Below are 20,521 nucleotides of genomic sequence, written 5' to 3' on the forward strand. Positions count from 1 at the left end.
AAAAATCAAGCATTTAAAGTATTTTATTCAGTAAGGAACAAGGACTGTGAATACGCAAAATTCAACCAAACTGATGAATCTCTGACAGCCAGTCAAAAAAAGATTTGTGTCTCCTGGAGCGGCTGCCTGCTTTCGTCCCTGCAAAGCAGCCTCCCGGTGGTCGGGAGGACAAAACAAAAAAGTATGAACTGCTTTTGATTCAAACCAATAAAAAAACCATCAAAACATACACAGATCCAGTGACCCCGGGGCAGCACTTCTTCTTTGTCCTCTCCTGTTGGACTGTGACGGACGCCACAATGACTCACTACAGCGTCTCGAGCTACAAGTGGTAAAAAAGACATGACGGGCTGGGGCTAGCTGGTTAGCATGCTCATTTCAGTATATATCTCTGCAACACAATCACATTCTGAGGATGTCATGGCCACAAAGAACTACTGCATAATATGATTAGACGTTGCTAGTCAACTTGTAGCAGCCGATAAAACGTGAATGAAGCGGTGGATCAGTTAAGCAAGCGTGACTTCCTGCCTGAACTATGTTCCATTGGCAGCTGTGATTTTTGTGGGACTGACTGTACCAACACGACTGATGATCCATATTGGTATATTCCGGATCTGGTGCCACCAATATACATTGCTCATCTATGCTGTATTTATTTTACAAATGACTGTTACAAAGATGAATCATATAACTGTTTCTGATCTGCCGCATGCTTTGTAAGGACAAATTAACCAGCAGCATTTGGTCATCGGAATATTTTCTTTAAAAAAATTTAAAGGTTCTCTGAAGTCAAGTTCAAACAGCAGAGCCTGAGGTTAAGAGGCCCTCTGTGGTCGCGGCTTGGAGACAGCAGCATGTATCACCAGGCCCATCATCACGGCTCATTTGAGTGTTTGATCCTTGCAACAGCTCAACGCAGTGTTCATACCACCCAAGGGTGGCTTCTCCGTAGCTTATATTAGCAAACATAGTATGGTGAGAAAGAGGAAGCTTAACCCCTGAGATGCTGCCGTCAACTGGTGTATAGCCCCCTTATTCCCTCCCTCAAACGCTGCTAATTAACAAATACTACGGCATACTGTAAATGCTATTTTTGCACTAATGTGTGGGCAGGGTGGAAAACATCACAGGAACTCCAGTCTGTTAATTAGAGTGTATTTATGGCAATTAAAGCCTCTGCTTGTGCCTGGGAGAGACCAACTGAAAGAATTCTTAATGTCTGACCCTGAGATATGTATCATTTAACACGTGCTGCTGTGAATACTAACACTACTGTAGCTGTTTCAGGTGAACCACGGCTCTGCTATCTCCACAGCTAAGAGGGTTTGTAGTTTGAAAGTAAATCTACAAGTGGAAGTAGACTTAATATGGTGTCATAGAAAGGTCGCAGTTTTACACCATTGTGACAGTTAAATGTGACGATCTGCCCTATGTTTTCACTCTGTTCACTGCATTATGCTACTGTCTCACGACAGGGAGTTTGACCACGAATATTTCACTATCCAATTACCAGGTGAAATTGGCTGTTTAATTTTACAGCCTGGGTGAAGGTGCTCTATCAGAATGATGGCCGTTCAGTTAGCCCCCTAACACCCCCCGAGGCTGTCTGCTCATCTGAGAAAACTTTCTCTGTCTCTGTCTCTGTCTCTGTCTCTGTGTGTGTGTGTGTGTGTGTGTGTGTGTGTGTGTGTGTGTGTGTGTGTGTGTGTGTGTGTGTGTGTGTGTGTGTGTGTGTGTGTGTGTGTTTGCAAAGTGCACTGAAAAAAGGCTCTGAAGAAATATAAATCACGCAAGGTGATGATAACTTTGGCGTTGACACTGTGATCCATCGTCTTGCCTCCGCACTGACTGTTTTCATTTTAGCCAGCAGCAGGCTCTCCGACTGAGAGGCTTTCTACCGAAATATAATTGTTTAGGAGTAATGAGCTGGAAAAAAGGACAGAGAAAAGGGGAAAAGCAAGAGAGAGAGAGAGAGAGAGAGCGTGCTTGGAGAGTGACTATTATAGAGAGTAAAAAAAATTAACTCACAACAGTAAACATGACTGACAAAACAAGCGGCAATTTGGTAGCATGCATGTAATTATGTCCTCCCTTCCTTCTGTACCTATGTCGGTCTGTGCGGTCGGACTGGATTCATTTATTAATTGTTGCAGAGTTAGTTTTAACCACACCTAGCTGGGATGTTGGTTTGCACGATGGTCTGAAAACAACATGCTGTCATGAAAAATTGGCCGCACAAGCTTCATGGTTTGCTCTTTAGATGTCTTGTCCTGATGTTTTCCCCCAAAGTATTTTCCTGTCAGATGTATGGATCTGTATATGTAAAATAATCAAGCCAAAATCAGTTGACCGGAAGGCACACTGCATATCAATCACCAAAGGATTTGTTAAAAAAGTATAATATGCAACAATTCCATAAAAAACAACTGATATACTGATACAAAAATAATCCCTCCCCCTCATCACTTAAGTACCACAAGATGTGTGTTGTGGTGTTTGCAGAGACCCTGCTCTCTGCCTGTATTTTCTCTTTTTTCTTCTGATTCAGCTGTGTTTTGGGACATTTCTTGGCAATTGGCAAAGTGCAGTTGAACCCCACGGGGTGGTGGTGGTGGTGGTGGTGGTGGTGGTGTCACCCCCTAAGGTCAAACACAGCTGCTCTGTTGCGTACCGAGGCTCAAGGTATGTGACACTCTTTAGCGTCTGCTGCAGAGAACAGGTTGTTACATGGCTGTGTGTTTTTATGTGCTTCTGCTGTGTCTCGCTATATAAGTGTGACAGGACATGTGTGTGCATGTGTCAACCTACAGCATGCTTTCACATTTCACCTTAGTTCAATCTTCACTACTCTGTAGCAAAGGTTTCTTTTCTGTAAATTAGATGGCTCCAACATGACTTTGAGGGCCACTAAGGGCAAAGAAGAGTGACCAGGTTGAGCAGATAACATTGATTTTGATCAAGACCTAGGAGAAAGAAATGCAGATAGAGAGAGAGAGGGTGGGGGGAGAGAGAGAGAGAGAGAGGGAGAGAGATGTCTGCAAGACATCAAACTTTCTACTCTTCCTCAGATCAAAATTATAACCTGAGATGGGAATGAGAATTTTAATTAGAACTCGGGGCTATCTCATCTCAGAGTGTGTGTGGAGCTAAAAGACTAATTCCCACCACACATTCGCACATCCCCCACCCATGCCTTCACAGGCCACTTTGTCCGTTATTTAATAGGCTCTTTGTTATCTATCTACTTGGGTTTGCCAGGTACTTAGAGCCCCTCCATTGGAATATTAGGTATTCTGATGAGGCCGGCAGCTGTGTGCTCCACGCAGATGGCGCCCGCTGTAATCAGCACTCTCAAAAGAACGGCTCTCGTATCTCCCCCAAACTTATCCTTTTTATGATTACAAAACACAGAGCCGCAAATTGTTATGAACGAGATAGATATATTTACTGGCAGCATAAAATACAGTGGCGCCCAACAATTCAATCCCTTTCAGGTTGATTCGTATTGCTGAGTGCACTCTCTTAGATGAGGACATTTGGTAATAGGGAACCATGAATAGCATTCAAATGCGCCCTCTCCAAATGGGGGTATTATGTGATAGAATTGGTAGAAATAGGGACCTTGTAGAAATGCTCTGCCGTGTGTTCAATCTGTTAGTCAGTGTGGTCAAGGGCAGAATCACAGTCCAAGGATAGGGTTGATGAAATCAATTGGTTAAGAACCTAATATCAGCCCCAAAACAAACACAAACACAAAAAATACTTAAGTGTATTAATGGTACTCCAAAACATACACATGGAACACATTGGTAGTGTCAGTTGTGCAAGATGTGAAAAACCATCTGATTTGAATAACTGTAATTTACACCTCATAATCAGTTAGTTTAATTACACATGACTGAACATGATTTAAGCAGGAAATAAGAGGCACACATATAGCATTGCATTTTATTTTTGGGGTGTTTTGTATGTTAAGTATTTGACTTGCATTTACAGCTGGGATCTGGAGCTGTGTATTAGGAAGGGGAAGGTGTAGAGGCCTATTACAACACTACAACACCTTTCATGGATGCCATGATGTATTCTTCCCCATTCCCAAACCCCGCCCTTTTTTGTACTTGTGTTCATTTGAGTATTTCCAACATAACAGAGAGTAAGCGTTGTCAGGTGTAGGCTGGGACCTTATCAATGGAGCGGCGCCGCCTGTAATTAGTGCTATAATCACCTCCCTAATTCAACCACTGCTCAGCGTCTCACCCAGCGCTCTGCTCCTCTCCCACTCATCTTCCTCTCCTTTCTTTTTCCCACCTCTCACACTTTGTTTCTTAACAACTTCTCCTCTCTCATATAGACTCCATCTCTTCGTTATTTTTTCGTCTCTCTCTTTATTTCATCCTTTTCTCCCTCCTTCCTTTCTTCATCCTCGCCCGACACCTCTGTCCTTCACCCATGTGGATCTTAAGCCAAATGAGTGAATTCTTCTCATTAGTAGTGCGTTGGGCCAACGTGCCCGGAGGGAGACAGAGCGATCTTAGTACTGAACAGCTCAGCAGAGCTCTGAGGGGTCAATGAGCTGGTTAAGGGAGTGATGTTTAATACTAGACTGGGGGAAGGGGAGTTTTAGAGTTTTCTTCACTTGAGCCAAGTCGATTTACTACACACTGTATCTATGGGCGAGAGGGAATATATGCACACACAAAAAGAAGAGTGGTAGAAGCGTTTAATTCATTTAGTAGCACTTTTGAAATCAAAGTTACACAATTCTTATCAGGGTAAATAAAGCACAACAAAGTCAATAAAACCAAAAGAGAGGACTCCGCTCCACTTCGCAGATCTTCTTGAGGGCTGCACGTTCCCAACAGTCCTCAGAGATCGTCTTTATACAAATAGACCATAATGCCATATCCATTATAACTAGTTTCCTTCTTTTTTAAAAAGGCACAAAGTGCTTTTTCAGTATTTATAATAGTGACACAGCCAAAAAGGCACTCAACAAGAAAAACAAACTAACTGTATTCCTAAGCAAAGCAGTGTAACCACATAAAAAAAACATAAGATATGCTTAAAAACAAAAGAGGAAAATACTTTTGTTTAAAAAAGAAACAGGCATCCTTCATGGAGGAGGATGGAATATACTCTCATGGAGGCTCATACCAAGACTTATCAGCCTGCCGACTGAGCACATAGAGTATAAATAGGGGAAATAGATGGACTGTGTGATTGACTGTATAAACAAATTGTTATTGCTGCATCATACGACATGGTCTGATGAAATTGGTTGAATTTGATATGAAATTTCACTTTTTTCTTTTGAAGATTACCAAAATTACTCTTTATTTTTCACAGGCTATACTTTACTCACAGTATGAAAACAACAATAATACAACACTTATGTTCAATTTTTCTTATAGAAATATTGCACCTAAGAAAGACCTAGTATCATATAGCATGTGTTAATGGTATGAGACAGATGCTTCTCTCTCTATCTCTATCTCTATCTCTATCTGTGTGTGTCTGTCTGTCTGTCTGTCTGTCTGTCTGTCTGTCTGTCTGTCTGTCTGTCTGTCTGTCTGTCTGTCTGTCTGTCTGTCTGTGTCTGCCTGTGTGTGTGTGATGCATGTGTGGATACGTAAAGGTTGTGATTATTTGCGTTGGAAAGAAATCAGGAGGAAGTACAGCTGTCTATCTGTGTTTGGGTGTGACTGCCAAAAAAAGGCCCAGAAAGATGTGTTGTGAGTGCACACAGACAAACAGACCATAATGCAGCCGCCATGGGGGCCACTTGGCATGTAGCCTTTCTTTCGCTGTTCTGTAATGTGATTTGTCCTGACTATTGATACCCCCCAAAAAAGGCCCTACTCTCCCCTCCTCAACCCTCTTGTTAGCCCCCACCCACCCCACTTCACCCCCACTTCCAATTTCCACACTAACCCAATTAGCATCTCGTCAATAATGCTCAGCATTTCATTTTGCTGCTTTAATTAACAAATTCAATTTGCTCGAAACTGCTGTGAAAACAAATTAAAAGCACAGCAAATTAAAAGCCCTCAGTTCCAGCGGATATAGCTAAGGTGATTACAGATGCGTCAAACGACTGTTTTCTTGTTTGTTTTATCTCGGGAGAGGAAAAGAGACTACTGAGAGGAGGGGAGACCTTGAGTGTGATGCTCGGGCAGTATCAGATCTAGAACTCAACGGGAGGAGAAACTAGGCCTGGCAAGAAGGAGGTGGAGTAAGGCAGGGTTGAGGTTGGTGTTGGTGCATCCTTTTTCACAGGGAGGCACCATTACCCATTAACAATGAGGATACTGTCACTGTAGACAAACACCTTTTACTTACATACTTTACATGCACGTTTGAGTCTTGAGAAATGCATTGTTAAAAAATAAACAAACTAGCAAACTACATAGATTTTTTTTGTGGTAAGGCTGGCCAACTGACGCGATTTTCCCCTAAAGTTCCAAAGTGGGGTGGATGAGATTCGGCCTAAGATCCCAAAGGCTCATGGCTTCCTTTTCCTCTTTCTCCCGCAGTAGAGTGATGGGAATTCCATCCTGAACGTAGAAACGTGGACCAGCTGGGCTCTGTCAATACTGTGCCATGTCATCAATTATGTAATTTTCACAACCACACAATCAATGAGCAGCCAAAGAGTTGAGATTGTTTTGTTTATTTGCCAAAGATGACTGGTAACTCAGCATGTCCTGCTGGCTTCATTAAGTGTGATTTCCAGTGTATACTTTGGGAAGCTGACTGGGAAACAGCTGGAATTGTATCCAGCATCTTCAAGTCTGAGCCCATAGAACTCTGGAAGAAAATGCTAGTTATCCCCCTTTGGGTATGGCAGAAAAGCAAGATCATGGAAACAAGCAGCATAAATTAGTCCCCTTTACTGTCAAGCGTTTTGAGACGTTTTTGTGTGAATGTGTGATAGTTACGGTATGTCTCAAAAATGAACTAAAACAGTAAACTCTGTGTGCACAACTGCATTCAAAAAATTACTTGAGTAAAAGTACAAAATGATTAACTTCAACATATACTAAAAGCAAGCTACCAAAACCAAAAGTAGGCCTGCTTATAATGCAGAATGGTCCATTTCAGAAAAATATATATTATATTATAGTATTATAGTCATTGATACAATAATCAGTTCATCACTTTAATGTTGGAGCTGCTAATTAAACAGTAAACTACAGGTTAGTTTAATCTACAATAACATATCAATATGTATGATTAAGACATGTCATTTAAATGTTAATAAAGTTATGACAGTGTGCATAAAAAAACATTAAAAAAAAACACTTGTTTATCAAGACAGCAGAGCCCCACAAATCAGAATTGTCTATTTAACCCCTGCCTGCCACCATGACCCCAAACTAGATAAGTGGTATGTTGACCTCAAGGCTTCAGCCGTAGTCCATAAACCAATAGGTGACATCAAGGTGGCTTTGTCCACTTCTTATATACAATCTACGAATTCTCCCCTCATAATGAAATAATCTCAGTAAATGTGGTGGGATTTTATTTTATCTCACAACATATTTTATGAAAAGTGTTATTACATTTTAAAGTCTTGAATGTGCTTTTTTTTTATCTTGTGTGTGTGTGTGTTCTCCACCATGTGCTGTCTACCTGTCTTCATTCTGTCTACCTGCCTGCTCTTCATGTCTGATAGAAACTGATAGCTCGGTTGTTTTGCCGCCTTGTGAAACACACAGGCCTCAAGATTCCCAGCAATCAGAGGAAAGGCAACGCCACATATTAGATCTCGTTCTGGCTGCTATCCCTGTTTTGCTGTATGCCGACACAGACGGGTTATTCAGGAGTAGACCAGACATGCTCCACAACAGCACCACTCAACCTCTTGACCAGCCCAGTTCACACACACACACACACACACACACACACACACACACACACACACACACACACACACACACACACACACACACACACACACACACACACACACACACACACACACACAAACAGTTAATGGAATTGGCTGTAACCCAGGTACCTGTGATGGCCAATGCAGCTTTGTTTAGCTCCGATGTTAAATTGATTTTTAGGTTCCAAGTCACAAGGCACTGGCAGCAAGCTGACCCTTTACTGACAGTGAGGGAGGGAGAGAGGGAGGGAGACATACTGTACCTCATAACTTTCTCTCACCCCTTCACCGACAGGCTCAGTGCTGCTTGTGAGTTTCCTTATTTGAGTTTGTCCTTCAAATAGGTGTCCTTTGAACACCGTCCCGCTCCATTTCTTTTCATTTTGTCGTTTCATATCCCCAGCATGTCCTCCATGCTTATCATCTCCTCTGTTTTTCCTCAGTTCCACCCCCATTCGATGAGCTGTGATTAGAAGTTATCAGACAGCAAACAGTGCATCCATCTGGTCCACATATCAACATCTGGAGAGGGTGTTGGCTGTTTTGACATGGTGAAGAGACACACACATCTCTCACATCTTAGCGTTTGTGTTGTTTTTTGTTTGCTGCATTTGTGTTTCAGTCAAACTTGTTTTTCCACTCCCTCTCTCTCCTCCACTAGCAGCTAATTATTGTCCCGCTTAATTACTAGAAACACAGAAGTCCAGCCTGATTCAGCTTTAAAGAACTATTCAGCACTCCGCCCCGATACCTGATTGAACTCGGCTAAATGGAAAAGTTGTGATGGAGAAAATGCTTTAGTCACACAACATTTTGTTTCATTTCTTTTCTAATATGTCTCTCACTGTCTGGTTACTTGAAGATAACAGGCATTCTAATTTGTTTTTGGGGATATCATGAAAAAATAAAAAACAACAGGTTCTGAAATGGAAAAATGCGGCAAGGCGCAAGAGAGGAGAATTGTTCCACGGCTTGCACACATACGCAATCCCCACTCTTGTTGGATCCATAATGGCAATAAACCAATAGGAACATACACGTCTCCTGACCTTCAGCTCCAATTAGGCCCTGAGGAGAGATGGGTGAACTTTTCAACCTTACATCTTGTCTATTGATACGCCAATCGGGTGTTGGTCTGCAGACAGGGTGATTGGCGAGTCAATATTCACTGTTGTGCAGAAGCCCACGTTTCAGTCGCAAAACTTTAAAGATTTGTTGACATCACTGAGAGGAGTCCCATATGGAGGAATCTCAGTTCCATTTTTCCATCTCTCGGAGTTGATTGAAGACCCCTAACAAAAAATGATGGAAATATAAGACTATAAAACCAAGGCTGATTTTCCACTATACTTCTGGTATTGGAGTGCTTCCTAAAGATAAAAAAAGTTTTAACACACAGCAAAAGAGACCACACAGTGTATAAAATAGAACAGCTGCTCTCTTAAACTTGTTGATGAAGGACAGCGTAGCCTATATATTTTTTACTGTGATGAAAGACCAGTAGTAGACCTGTATTCATACACACAGTTATTTTATTGCCAATATATCGACATGATCAATGAGGATGAGACTTAATTTCACATGAATCACTTTGTTTCACATTAACAAAACAATATGTTGTAGGAGAAAATAATAATACCTAAAGGAAAAAGACTGGTAAAAAGTAATCTAGTCCAGAGAAATGTTGAGTAGGATGTGTTTTAAATGAGTAATGCTCTCCCTCTGTAATGCTTGAACAACCGCGCCTTGGTCTCTGCTCAGTGGTGCTGTGGAGGTTGTCCTGACTGTGTGTCTGCCGCTGGGAGGGCATTGATTCACCGTTCGCTGGTAAATACCAGGTCACTACACCTGCACTCCATCAGGCAGGGGTCAATCACAACCCAATGGGGAAATGATGATAGGACAGGAGTCCTTCTCTGCGTGTGTGTATGAGTGAAATTGTGTGTTGAGGTATCAAGTATGCTATCAGTGTCCTCAAGTCATTGATTGGTCCCCAGTGTCAAGACGCTGTCATCGATTCTTTGCCAGGTCACAGAGGAAACTCTTGGCTCAGCAGGGGCTCTAAGGTTACCCGTTTTGGAACGAATGAGTATGTGTGCGTGCCCCTGTCAGGCAAAGGCACACACAAGATATGTGCAGAGCATATGGTAAAACTACAACTCTATAGTATGTGAGGTGCAGTTCATGTAATTGGCAGCAGTTTTCAGCCAAATCCAATCCATAATTAATGTTCTGTGATTGTATAAGTATATTAATGCTTCTCACATTTGCAGTGGTATGGCTCCATGCTGCACAACTCCTCTTGTTCTTGTAGAAGATCCAGGAATATATTGAATGTTGTCCATGGTGACATGGCCCCTCTTATGGAGCCAGACCTGGTACCCGAAGGGCAACTCCCCCGGGGCCTCATGGTCCACAGAGGCCAGCCAGGCTCAGCATGGTGAGCTTTAAAAAACGGATGGCATCTGGTGTGATTCTCATTGACCGGCAGACAAAGGCAGATGGCTATTTCTACACATGTAGCTGACTCTGGAACCAAACGAAGTGTTACAGAACAAAGTCAGCACACTGGCCCAGTTTACGTCCACCATAGACTGCCTGACATTGTGTGCCTTGTATCCAGAAAGGTTTTTTTTAAAGTTGGCTGTCACAGGCAGTGATGGACTTGTCAAACTTGCTTACTGTCAGTCGAACATTGATAACACACCTACTCTAGTTTGCCCACCGGCCACCCTAGCCTCAGAGCACACGCTAAGGGGACATTTTGTTATCATCTGTGCTGGGCCAAGTTATTGCCTTCAAAGTGGAAGCTTGAGTATTATAAAAGAGACAAGTGGGGCGCCATGGTCGCGCAGTCTAGACCCCATGGGGTCCATGTTCAAAAAGCAAGCGACCTGACAGACCGCCTATGACAGAAACCTGTGGGAAAGGCTTCTCTTTTAATTGGTCTTCATGAATTTTTAATGAAATCAAGATGAAATCGAATCATGTTTTTTAACTGCTATGAGAAAAGTCGGTGGCATGGCGTGAAGTGAGTGGCTGTGTGTGTCTGTATGACCATGTGTATGTATGACTGCATGCTTGAATATTCATGTGTCAGCAGCAGCCACATGTATTATCCGTGCATACCTGCTGTCTTGCACATTATCAGATTACTGCAGTGTTGGAGGGAGAGCAATAATGGCAGCAGCAGCAGGGAGGACCGTGTGCCCTGTGCAGGTGGCCTCGGCTGTCCTCTCCCTCCGCTCAAGAGGAAGCTGCTCTCCGCTCTCAGAAGGAATAAATATTTTATTTGGTTTGTTGTATTTTTAACCAAGGGCTCCTGGTCACGCAACAAAGCCCGCTCTCCAACCCCTCTGCTCCCATCTTCTCTCTACTCCTCTCAGGGCCACAGCACACGTTACCCGACACTGTCATGCAAGTGGAGACACGATCACATTTCTTCTGGCAAGAAGCCATTTTTCTGCCGAAACTGAGTGAATTTCTTTCTACTTTCAATGGTTCTTGATTCTTCTGGCAAATGTGTATCTACTACATTGTTTTCTTATCTACAGGTCTAATCCATTCAGCGTTATTTTTGATCTAAATTTGATTTTGCTGTGATTTTAGGAAGCTATGTATTTTGAACACCTGTTCCTCTGACATTATGATGTAACTGTTCTTAGCGGGCTAGACAGCCACACCCAAACGTACCATAAAAAGCTCATCCCATTAGCTCATGCTTACCTCACCACCCCTCTTTTTTACCAAGGGACGATGACTAAGATGCAGTAAGACACACAGACAGGGCTTCAGATCCAGGCAGTGTGTGTGTGTGTGTGTGTGTGTGTGTGTGTGTGTGTGTGTGTGTGTGTGTGTGTGTGTGTGTGTGTGTGTGTGTGTGTGTGTGTGTGTGTGTGTTAGCTTTGTGAGCATACACAGAAGTGAAAGCGGTGACTCAGATTAGGTGCCAGATGAGGTAGACAGCAGAGCTGAGAGGTCCAGAGGAAGATGGAAGATGAGTCAGTCTGTTTACAACGATTCTCTCGCTCGCCCTCCCAATCAAGCCTCAACCTTTGCCCTGACCCTGGATATATGATAGGGGGTGGGGGTGGGGTGTGTTTGTGTGTGTGTGTGTGTGTGTGTGTGAGTGAGTGTGTTTATGGTTCAGAGGAGACAGCAGTGGGACTGGATGCAGATGCTTGTTTCCTGTACGTGACCTCATCAAGAGAGCAGGAGGGTAAAACTAGGATCACAGCACACGGCAATAATTAATGTACTTAGCGAGCTGTAATGTCAGTGTTGTTTTTAGACAAAAGGCCATTAACCCAACATTCTCATATTAAGCCATGTTCATTTCTTAAAGCAAATTTAATCATTATTTTCATTTTAACAGTGGATCACATTACAACTTGTGTGTGAAAGGGGTTGCTTGTAGTGAAGAACCAACAGAGAATAACCATCCCACTCTGCTGTTCCCCTATTAGCTCACTGGTTTGGTTCCGGTTTTCAACTGTACTGTTTGGTTTCACTCTCACAGCGCCGTTTGCAGCCACAGCAGGCCGCAAGCTTAAAAAACACACCGTACAATACCCACTCATCACCAAACAGCAGACGGACACAGTTAGCCACTAGCTGGTGAACATAGAGGAGCATTTAACTGCTAAAGAGAGAAACGTTTCTCTCAGAGGCTTGTGGAGAGTAAAACAGAGCAAAATGAGTGTCAACATTGGACTTATATTTGTTTGTTGTCAGACACTTGACTCCAAATTAATACTAATGTTTTTAATGTTTCGTATTTGCTGTCTGCGTAAATAGGTAACTGTTTGCTTACAGATTTGCCATATCAATTGAAAAGTTATATGTCAATGTTATGTTTGCAGCCTGTTTCCACTTCCACCAAGTCACCATCAATTATTTTAACAGTTAGATTCAGTGTAAAATTCAAATTTCCTTTGTTCTTGATTATGGTAATAAAGGTAAATTTGATGAATTCATAATAGTACTACCATTGCTACTACTAATACTACTTATAATATAATTATTAGATTGTATTGTCTCGAAATAAACCTCCCCACATAATATAGTATGTCCCAGCTAATCAAATTCTTCTTCTTCAAAAAAAAAAAAAATCAGTTGGAGGCCTGCTGTGTAATTTAGCCATATTGGCTTTAAATTAATTTGAAATGAGCTACAAAATGATGGCTGGGATTTGAGTTACTCCCCCTCCCCTCCCCGATGGCTCTGCCTCTCCTCCTCTCATTTTACTTCCCCACTCTCTCCTTTCTCTGTGATAACAATCAGCAAATATGAAAAGTAAATTCTGGAGGAAATGTTGGCAAATGGGTTTTGGGTAGATTGTGCATGAATATTTAATTTAGTCATAAAATAGGGGTTTAGTGCATTAATGGCTTTTCCATTGCTGTCACTCCATTTGACCCCCTTCGCCTTCTTCTTCCCATCCCACCCAGATTAGGATGATGGCATTGCTAATGAGCATATTTATCCTGATTAGAACATTATAGATTTCTTTAAGGGGGTGGGGGTTGTCCGAGTCATATTAGAAGACAATTTTAAATATATAATAGAAGAAACTTTTTTTTTGTAATATTTAAGATTAAAAACAAGATAATCTGATAAAGACGTTTCTATAAACTGAGCAGTTTGTCTTTTAGTCAGAATATCAATTTTACAATAGTTTGAAGCTTATGATGGTACGAAGATCAAATTTTATCAAGGTTTGCACTCATAAAAACATCTAAGAATAGAAGCACTGGCTTGGATATCAGGCCTGGACAAATAAAACTAAATTATGTTTTTATGTGACATTGTAACTATTCCAAGATTATTTTGGGACTCCAGTCTGTTAGTCTGTAATATTGTTTACTGCGCTGCTGGCCACAGAGCCCCAGAGTCCACGCTGGCTGGCTGGACTACGGTGACAGCTGGAGTGACCGTCACCTCTGGCTCCCAACTGCTTCCTTGTTTTCTGACCTAATAACATTTCAACTGGCAGGTCCAGACTAGATTCACCTGTGGTAAACATCTGTGTACCTGAGACAGACAGGTTCTTGCAAATAATGATTTAACCTTCCTGGAGTTCTATACAAGTGTGGCATCAGGTCAGTCCAATTAGTATCTGTTAAGCTGTCTGCCATGAAAAAGTACAACTTTGTGACACTGAAATACCAAAAGATACTGACTGAATAGTTGTAATCCCCTGTGTAGTGAACCCAACCAACCTGGTATTGAACCGATCAATCATTCTATCAATAATAAATACTTTGATGTGGGTTCAATCCGTTACAGTGGGTGTTTGGTCATTATGGTAAGTGACAGGGCAGTGGCCAGCCACTCTGAGGCCGGGTTGGCTTCAACCAGGGTGTGATCCCTTAGCTCTTGGCTGTGTTTGATAAAGATTAATTCAATCCTATTTTCTGCCCTGAAATGCTTTTGCTAATGTAATTCTCTCGGTGTCAGATCCCCCCCACTCTCACTCTTTGTGTGTTTGTGTGCGTGTGTGTGTGCGTGTGTATCCCCCCCTCTCCTAAGGACACTAAGCACCTTATCCATGTAAAGGAGTAACAAAAGCAGCAGGAAGAGAGAGCAGTGGTTGCAGAGATTCATTATCTGGGTATAAGTACTGGCAGAATGAGAGGCGCTCACACTTTTCATCAGCTGGTAACAGATTATATATATATATATATATATATATATATATATATATATATATATTTATATATATATATATATATGATTTTAAAATACCTTCAGGTTTTTAAACTACCTTGGCATGTTGTGTGCAGAGATGTGAGTGTCTTCTTGATTCCATACATCCACAGTCATACCATAATCTCAATGAGAAATAACTTTTCAAATGATGCTTTGGTAGACCGTCAACTGTAGATTCACTTGCAGAGAACTGGAGAGCCAGTAGAGGGTGCTACACAATCCAAGTGATCAACCTCATCCATTTCCAGAAAGGTTGGACAAGACAGAGCTGCATTTGTTTTTTATACTATTTACTGTCATTTAATACTGTTTTAGTATACTTTTATTTGACTTACTTTATGTAGTGCGCAGTATCGTTCACAAGAGAAAAGAAATGCAAAAAGCAACAACATTAAAAACTGAAAAAGAAATGGAGAAAAATGTTATTTAACTGATGTACAGACAGTTTTATTTGCCAAATACTTTGAATATACTTGTAGTATTTCTAGGGTAAAGACACATGTTTGATGTAGTATTTTCCAGTGTAGTTAAGGGTGTAATAGTGGCCAACAATAGTCATTCTACTAAAGGCTCTTTCCTCTCTACAGCAGCAGTGAGAAGAACTAGAGGTGTAAATGTTTCTCTCATATTGATTCCTGCTGCAGCTCCATATCTGAGAGACTGAGGTTGAGGGTGGAGGCCATGTGAGTGTAAATGTGTGTGTGAGTGAGTGAGTGAGTGTATGTGTAGTGCAGACCCCTATGATCTCAGCCTGCTTGTTGCTCTGTGTCTCATGTTGTCACAGTGACCTCTACTGCTTACATGGTCACCCACCTCAGCATCCCCACCTCAGCATCCGCACCACCTCCTCCTCCTCCACCACCACCACACACAACGCACTAGAGCCATATCTTTACTATGGTGCTATAAATGTTTAACCCAAGGCAAAATAAGTCAATAAACCTTCTTATCTAACTAATTCGAGCAGCGTCGTACTCAGAAAGCACCTCGTTTCTTTTCTGGCTCCCCCACGCTGAAATGACCTTCCCTTAGTCACAGCACAAGTATCATTCGGCCCTTTTTTGGTACTTGACTGAAGGCTCAGCTCTCCAAAAAAGCCTCTGAAACCACCCTTTCTGCATTGAGTGGTATCGCCGCCACAATTTGCAATGATTTACTTTCATAAAATGTATTCAGTTTGTCCTTCTCAACAGCTTTGGTTTTTATTCACTTTCCAGTCTGAATTCTACTCAGAAAAACATTTAATACATTTTAAATAAATACGTTATATTTCAATTTCAATTAAATAAACGTAAATAAAAAGCGATTTGTACCTGCAAGAATATGTCCATAAATTACTTATTTTGCTTTTAAATCATGCATTATTCTCTATATTATATCTTTAAAGGGGCATTCCACACTCAAAGTTAATTTACTGTGGCCAAGGATGCAGTGTTTTTGGAGCTTGACCCATACTAGGGAGTAAATACCTTGACCTTGGCTTCTTTGACTTTGGCAGGGTTTTTTTGTTGTTTTCTTAAATCTGTCCAACACAAGTCCCCCAGATTGTATGGATATATAATACTAAATCACTGATGTACTCCTTTGATTTTAATTAAATTAAATGTACTATTTATTTTTTGATGGAGCAGCACATGATTCAAAGTAATTGCACCAGAGTTAGCTGGAAGCAAATTTACATCTGTTGACCCTTTAACATTACATACAGGGAGAACTCAAATTCATCAGACAACACAAACCACACCCTGATCATACCCTATAAAGATATGTCTTTCTTACCTTTAACTGATTCTTTATCTTAATGAGAGAAAAAAATGTCTGAACACAACTACTCTAAACGTTCTTTGCTATTGCTACAATGCTGGTGAACTGGTATTTGAAGTTATTCCATAGTTGTGCCCTTTCCACTCATATTGTATATTTTAAATCACTCTGAGTAAAAGCATCTGCTACATATTAAATACAATAAGTGTTTAGTAGCCTATCACAAAGTGACACTCCAGGCATCGCTGTATGTGAGAAAAGGAGGAGTATCTGAGAGTCTCTTTGCATATCCCTCTCAGCAACTGGTTAGTGTGGTGTTCGAATATTAATGGAGTCTGGTCCTAAAAGCCGGCTTTGACTGTGACCTAACCATACTGTGTCGCACACACACACACACACACACACACACACACACACACACACACACACACACACACACACACACACACACACACACACACACACACACACACACACACACACACACACACAAACCCTTCATCCTTTCCTAGGATGTGAAGATCTTCTCTCCTGAGGGACTGGTGGATGAGGAGGGCTGAGGTGTTGATTACTGCAGTGCTCAACAGTCAAATGTGTGTCTTGTAAGTCTGTGAGTGTGTGTATGTGTGTGTCTTGTAAGTCTGTGTGTTTGTGTGTGTGTGTTTGTGTAGGGAGGCAGCAGGTTAAAGAGAGGGGCGGCCAGCCATAGAGCCTCCTCTAGGCTCTGGATTTGCTGCAGACATCGAGTGTAAAATTGCGCACTCTTTCAAACATACTCCATCAAAACACATGAGGTCACACTTACATGTTTGGGAGTGAAGAAAACACTTTGAGTTGTACAAGCTTGTAGATTCTAGACATTGTATGTTGAACTACACTTAGACATACCTTAACAGAAGTACAGCTTTGTTAAGTTTTTTGAAAAGAAGTTGCACAAACTATTTTGTAAAAATTGTGTCTCTTATTCAAGACAAATTCAATTTAAAATAGTGTAAGTAGTTGTCTCTGCATTTACAGCTGTCAGCCAGTAGTCATACAGGACGGGGACAGTACAGTACATCTTAAAATATCAAAAAAATAAAAATTCCAGAAATATTCTGCATAAGTTAATTAAAGAGCTGTACTTTGAAGCTACTGCAAAAGGTTGTTCTACTGAGCAAACTAAACCAATATACATGAGATTGATTAATAGATTTTCTGCAAGAATGCAAGATAGTGATTGATGCATTTGTCTTACTTCCTTCTCTCTTTTTTTTTGCAGCAACAACGGCGTCTTGACCTGTTAACCATCACCAACACTGGTAAGTCCCTGAGATCTAATGACTTCACTTTAGCTTACAGTCCACCTCTCTACTTCAACACCACTCAGCCACTGATGTTAAACAGCACTGTGATGCTCCCATAGGGAGACCAGCATCAGTGCTCCATGTTTTTAATTTGGCATGCTATGGATTTGACAGAAACATGCCAGTAAAGCACCCAGTGTTTAACCCTCTAACCTACTTATGCATGCTGAAACGATTTACAAGCATCTTTCTCAATGCTGCTTTCCTACACAAACATAACTGCACATGTAGTAGGACCAGCGCAGATAACATGGTGCTTGTGCTGTGAAAGATCCTGAAGTGGAATCTTAAACACAACTGACATACTCCATGCTCTACAGACACACACTACAGAAACTTTAAACTAACATAAATACAGGTTTATACGTCTCTCACGTGTATTATTGCAACTATGTCTTAAACATGACATGAGATTTATTGACAGCCAATTCCAAAAAAAACTGTTGAACCTTTTATGTGCAAAATGTTGTCATTTACAAAATGTGAACCCTCTCCAATGAAAGTCTCTTTTCTACTGAAACAGCATTCCATAATAAACTAAGTAACATACATACAGTATCAAATATATTATTCACTATTTCATACAAATGTAGCAAAGAATATTGCATTTTGTGTTGATTTGTGAAAGGAAGCATTTTACATGTATGTAGCTGTACATGAGCATTTCAGTAAAGAACATATAATACTTTATCTCTGGGCATATTTAGTGTTTGTTTGAGGAATAATATATTACATATTGAATGTTCAATGTGCACCTCAGACGTGTCTGACAGTGAGACACACATATGGTGCTCCAAGTTCAACTGGAAACATGTCACAAAGTAGTTGCACTGTTAGAAATCTATACTCGTCTCTTAAACTAAAGAGGCAGCTGCAAGAACGAGGGATCTACTGAGATGGAAAGCAAGGAGAAATTTGAAAAAATGGGGGGAAAAACAGATGGGGAAGGCGAGGAGGACACAGAGACCCATATGCCTAAAATATCTGGATGATCTAATATGCTTTGATTAGAATAATGCCAATGTGATGCTCACGGAGACTGGGTTAATTTAGCAAGTTTACGCTGCAGCTGTTTCTACGGCCCTGAGCAGAGGCAAGACTCGCCCCTGGACAGTGTGATGGTGAGAAAGAAAGGGCGGGAAGTGTGGTCAAGTGAGACAAAGATTGTCAAATAGAATTATATGCTAACTGTCACAAAGCCATGTCCTCCAGTTTCTTATGTCCTCCAAGTAGCAACAAGCTGCCATGACCATGTTTCATGTTTAGGCGTCTGAACGTGGTTAACTTGTTTGTTTGTTTTTGTCTCATTAGAGCAGAGGGTATTTTTCTTTATTCTTTAAGGTTGTTAATCTCCAGATGAGCTGCCAAATGTGATTTACTCAGAAAGGACTCTTTTCTAGCCATTATCATAAAAACACTGCATACCTGTTTGGGTTAACACTACACCACTCGCTGGGCTGTCATGCCCTTTGCTTCTGATACTCAAACTGGAAACTAAAGGGAAATATTTCTTACAAACTATCAACCAAAATAAAACTCTGAATAAATTCCAGGCGACAAATAGGCCACTGAGTTTTAGAATCATGCTCTATATGTTAAATCTATAACACACAATTTAAATGGTCAATGATTTACAGGACATTTTAGATACTGCAGTTTAGATCATCATGTGAGACTCTTTCTTTTCCAACACTGTGCTTGCTCTTTTTTGTTAACAGTCGCAGGAAGTGCGACTTCCATTTAAGCTCCTGCTGTCTTAGAGGTCACTGTAATGCCTCAATATAGTGACTGGCATAAACAATCAAACTTAAACGAAATCTTATGCAACACAAAAAGGAAAAAGAAAAGGGATCCGAATGCTTTGCAAAGCAACATGCATGAATTTATACTTTGTCCCGGTGGACAAAAGCAGTTTTTTACCCTTTTGAAAACTACTCATTTTACATGCAGAAGGATCAGACGCACCACAAAGTCCTGGTTGTGGTTCTCCCGTGCCTCCCTTCCCCAGCAATGTGGCCGGGGGCGTCCAGCAGCTGGGTGTCGTAGCTCAGACATCAGATTGAAGGTGGCAGCGCAGGCTGGCTGGTTGATGCCTGAGCTGAAGGAGATTCTGGTGATCCTGCCTTCCTAAAATAGTTTTGTCGGATTTCCTAGGGAATAGAACCCAATGCCAGGCATTAAGAATAACTAGATAGAAATAGCCAATATTATTACTAATGGTCTTGTTTGCTTACGTAGGTCATATAGAGGCATCAGTATTTATTTTAGACTGTTTCGTGACAAGTTTAAAGCCCCTTTTATTAACTTTATTTATGTAAAATGTCACAACAACCTGATAAATACTGAGTAAAGTCTCTTCTTCTGCTACAAAGTTTTTTACTCAGCTGATAATAAAATGCCCTGTTAAAATGAAACCGTTACAGTCACTGTGACATCCCATTGAATTAATCTTTATACAACTTTTTTGTTGTTACTTTGCATCTCCCTCTTTGGATGAGCTTACAATATACTCCAGTAGAACGACCCTCCTTGGGGGTTTAGTGTAAACCCATGGAGGGACCCTAGATGGACTGAAATAGCTTTCAATTATTTCTCACTGAAAGGTTTCTCCCTCTGACCAGTATGGAGCTCAGTGTGCTGTGTAAATTATTGCAGGTCATTATTCAGGCTGTTGTTACGTGTGGCCTTGAAGGGAAGTCCATTATATTCTTAACTTAGCGGACATATCTTATCCTGCCCCTCTGCTTATTATTATTCACGGTAGGTGAGCGGACACACACACACTGAACACGGTGAAGGTTATTAT

General features: G+C 41.2%; 1 protein-coding gene across 1 annotated transcript in view; it reads left to right on the forward strand.

The window, feature by feature from the left end:
- The window catches only part of agbl4 (AGBL carboxypeptidase 4), a 255,172-nt gene that overhangs the window by 155,174 nt on the left and 79,477 nt on the right, over window positions 1-20,521 (forward strand). The window contains exon 6 of the mRNA XM_054603430.1: window positions 17,631-17,670. Coding sequence (XP_054459405.1) covers window positions 17,631-17,670 — 40 coding nt within the window. The remainder of the gene's footprint in view (window positions 1-17,630; window positions 17,671-20,521) is intronic.

The sequence above is a fragment of the Anoplopoma fimbria genome, chromosome 8, assembly GCF_027596085.1.
Source record: "Anoplopoma fimbria isolate UVic2021 breed Golden Eagle Sablefish chromosome 8, Afim_UVic_2022, whole genome shotgun sequence".
NCBI classification, from domain to species: Eukaryota; Metazoa; Chordata; class Actinopteri; order Perciformes; family Anoplopomatidae; genus Anoplopoma; species Anoplopoma fimbria.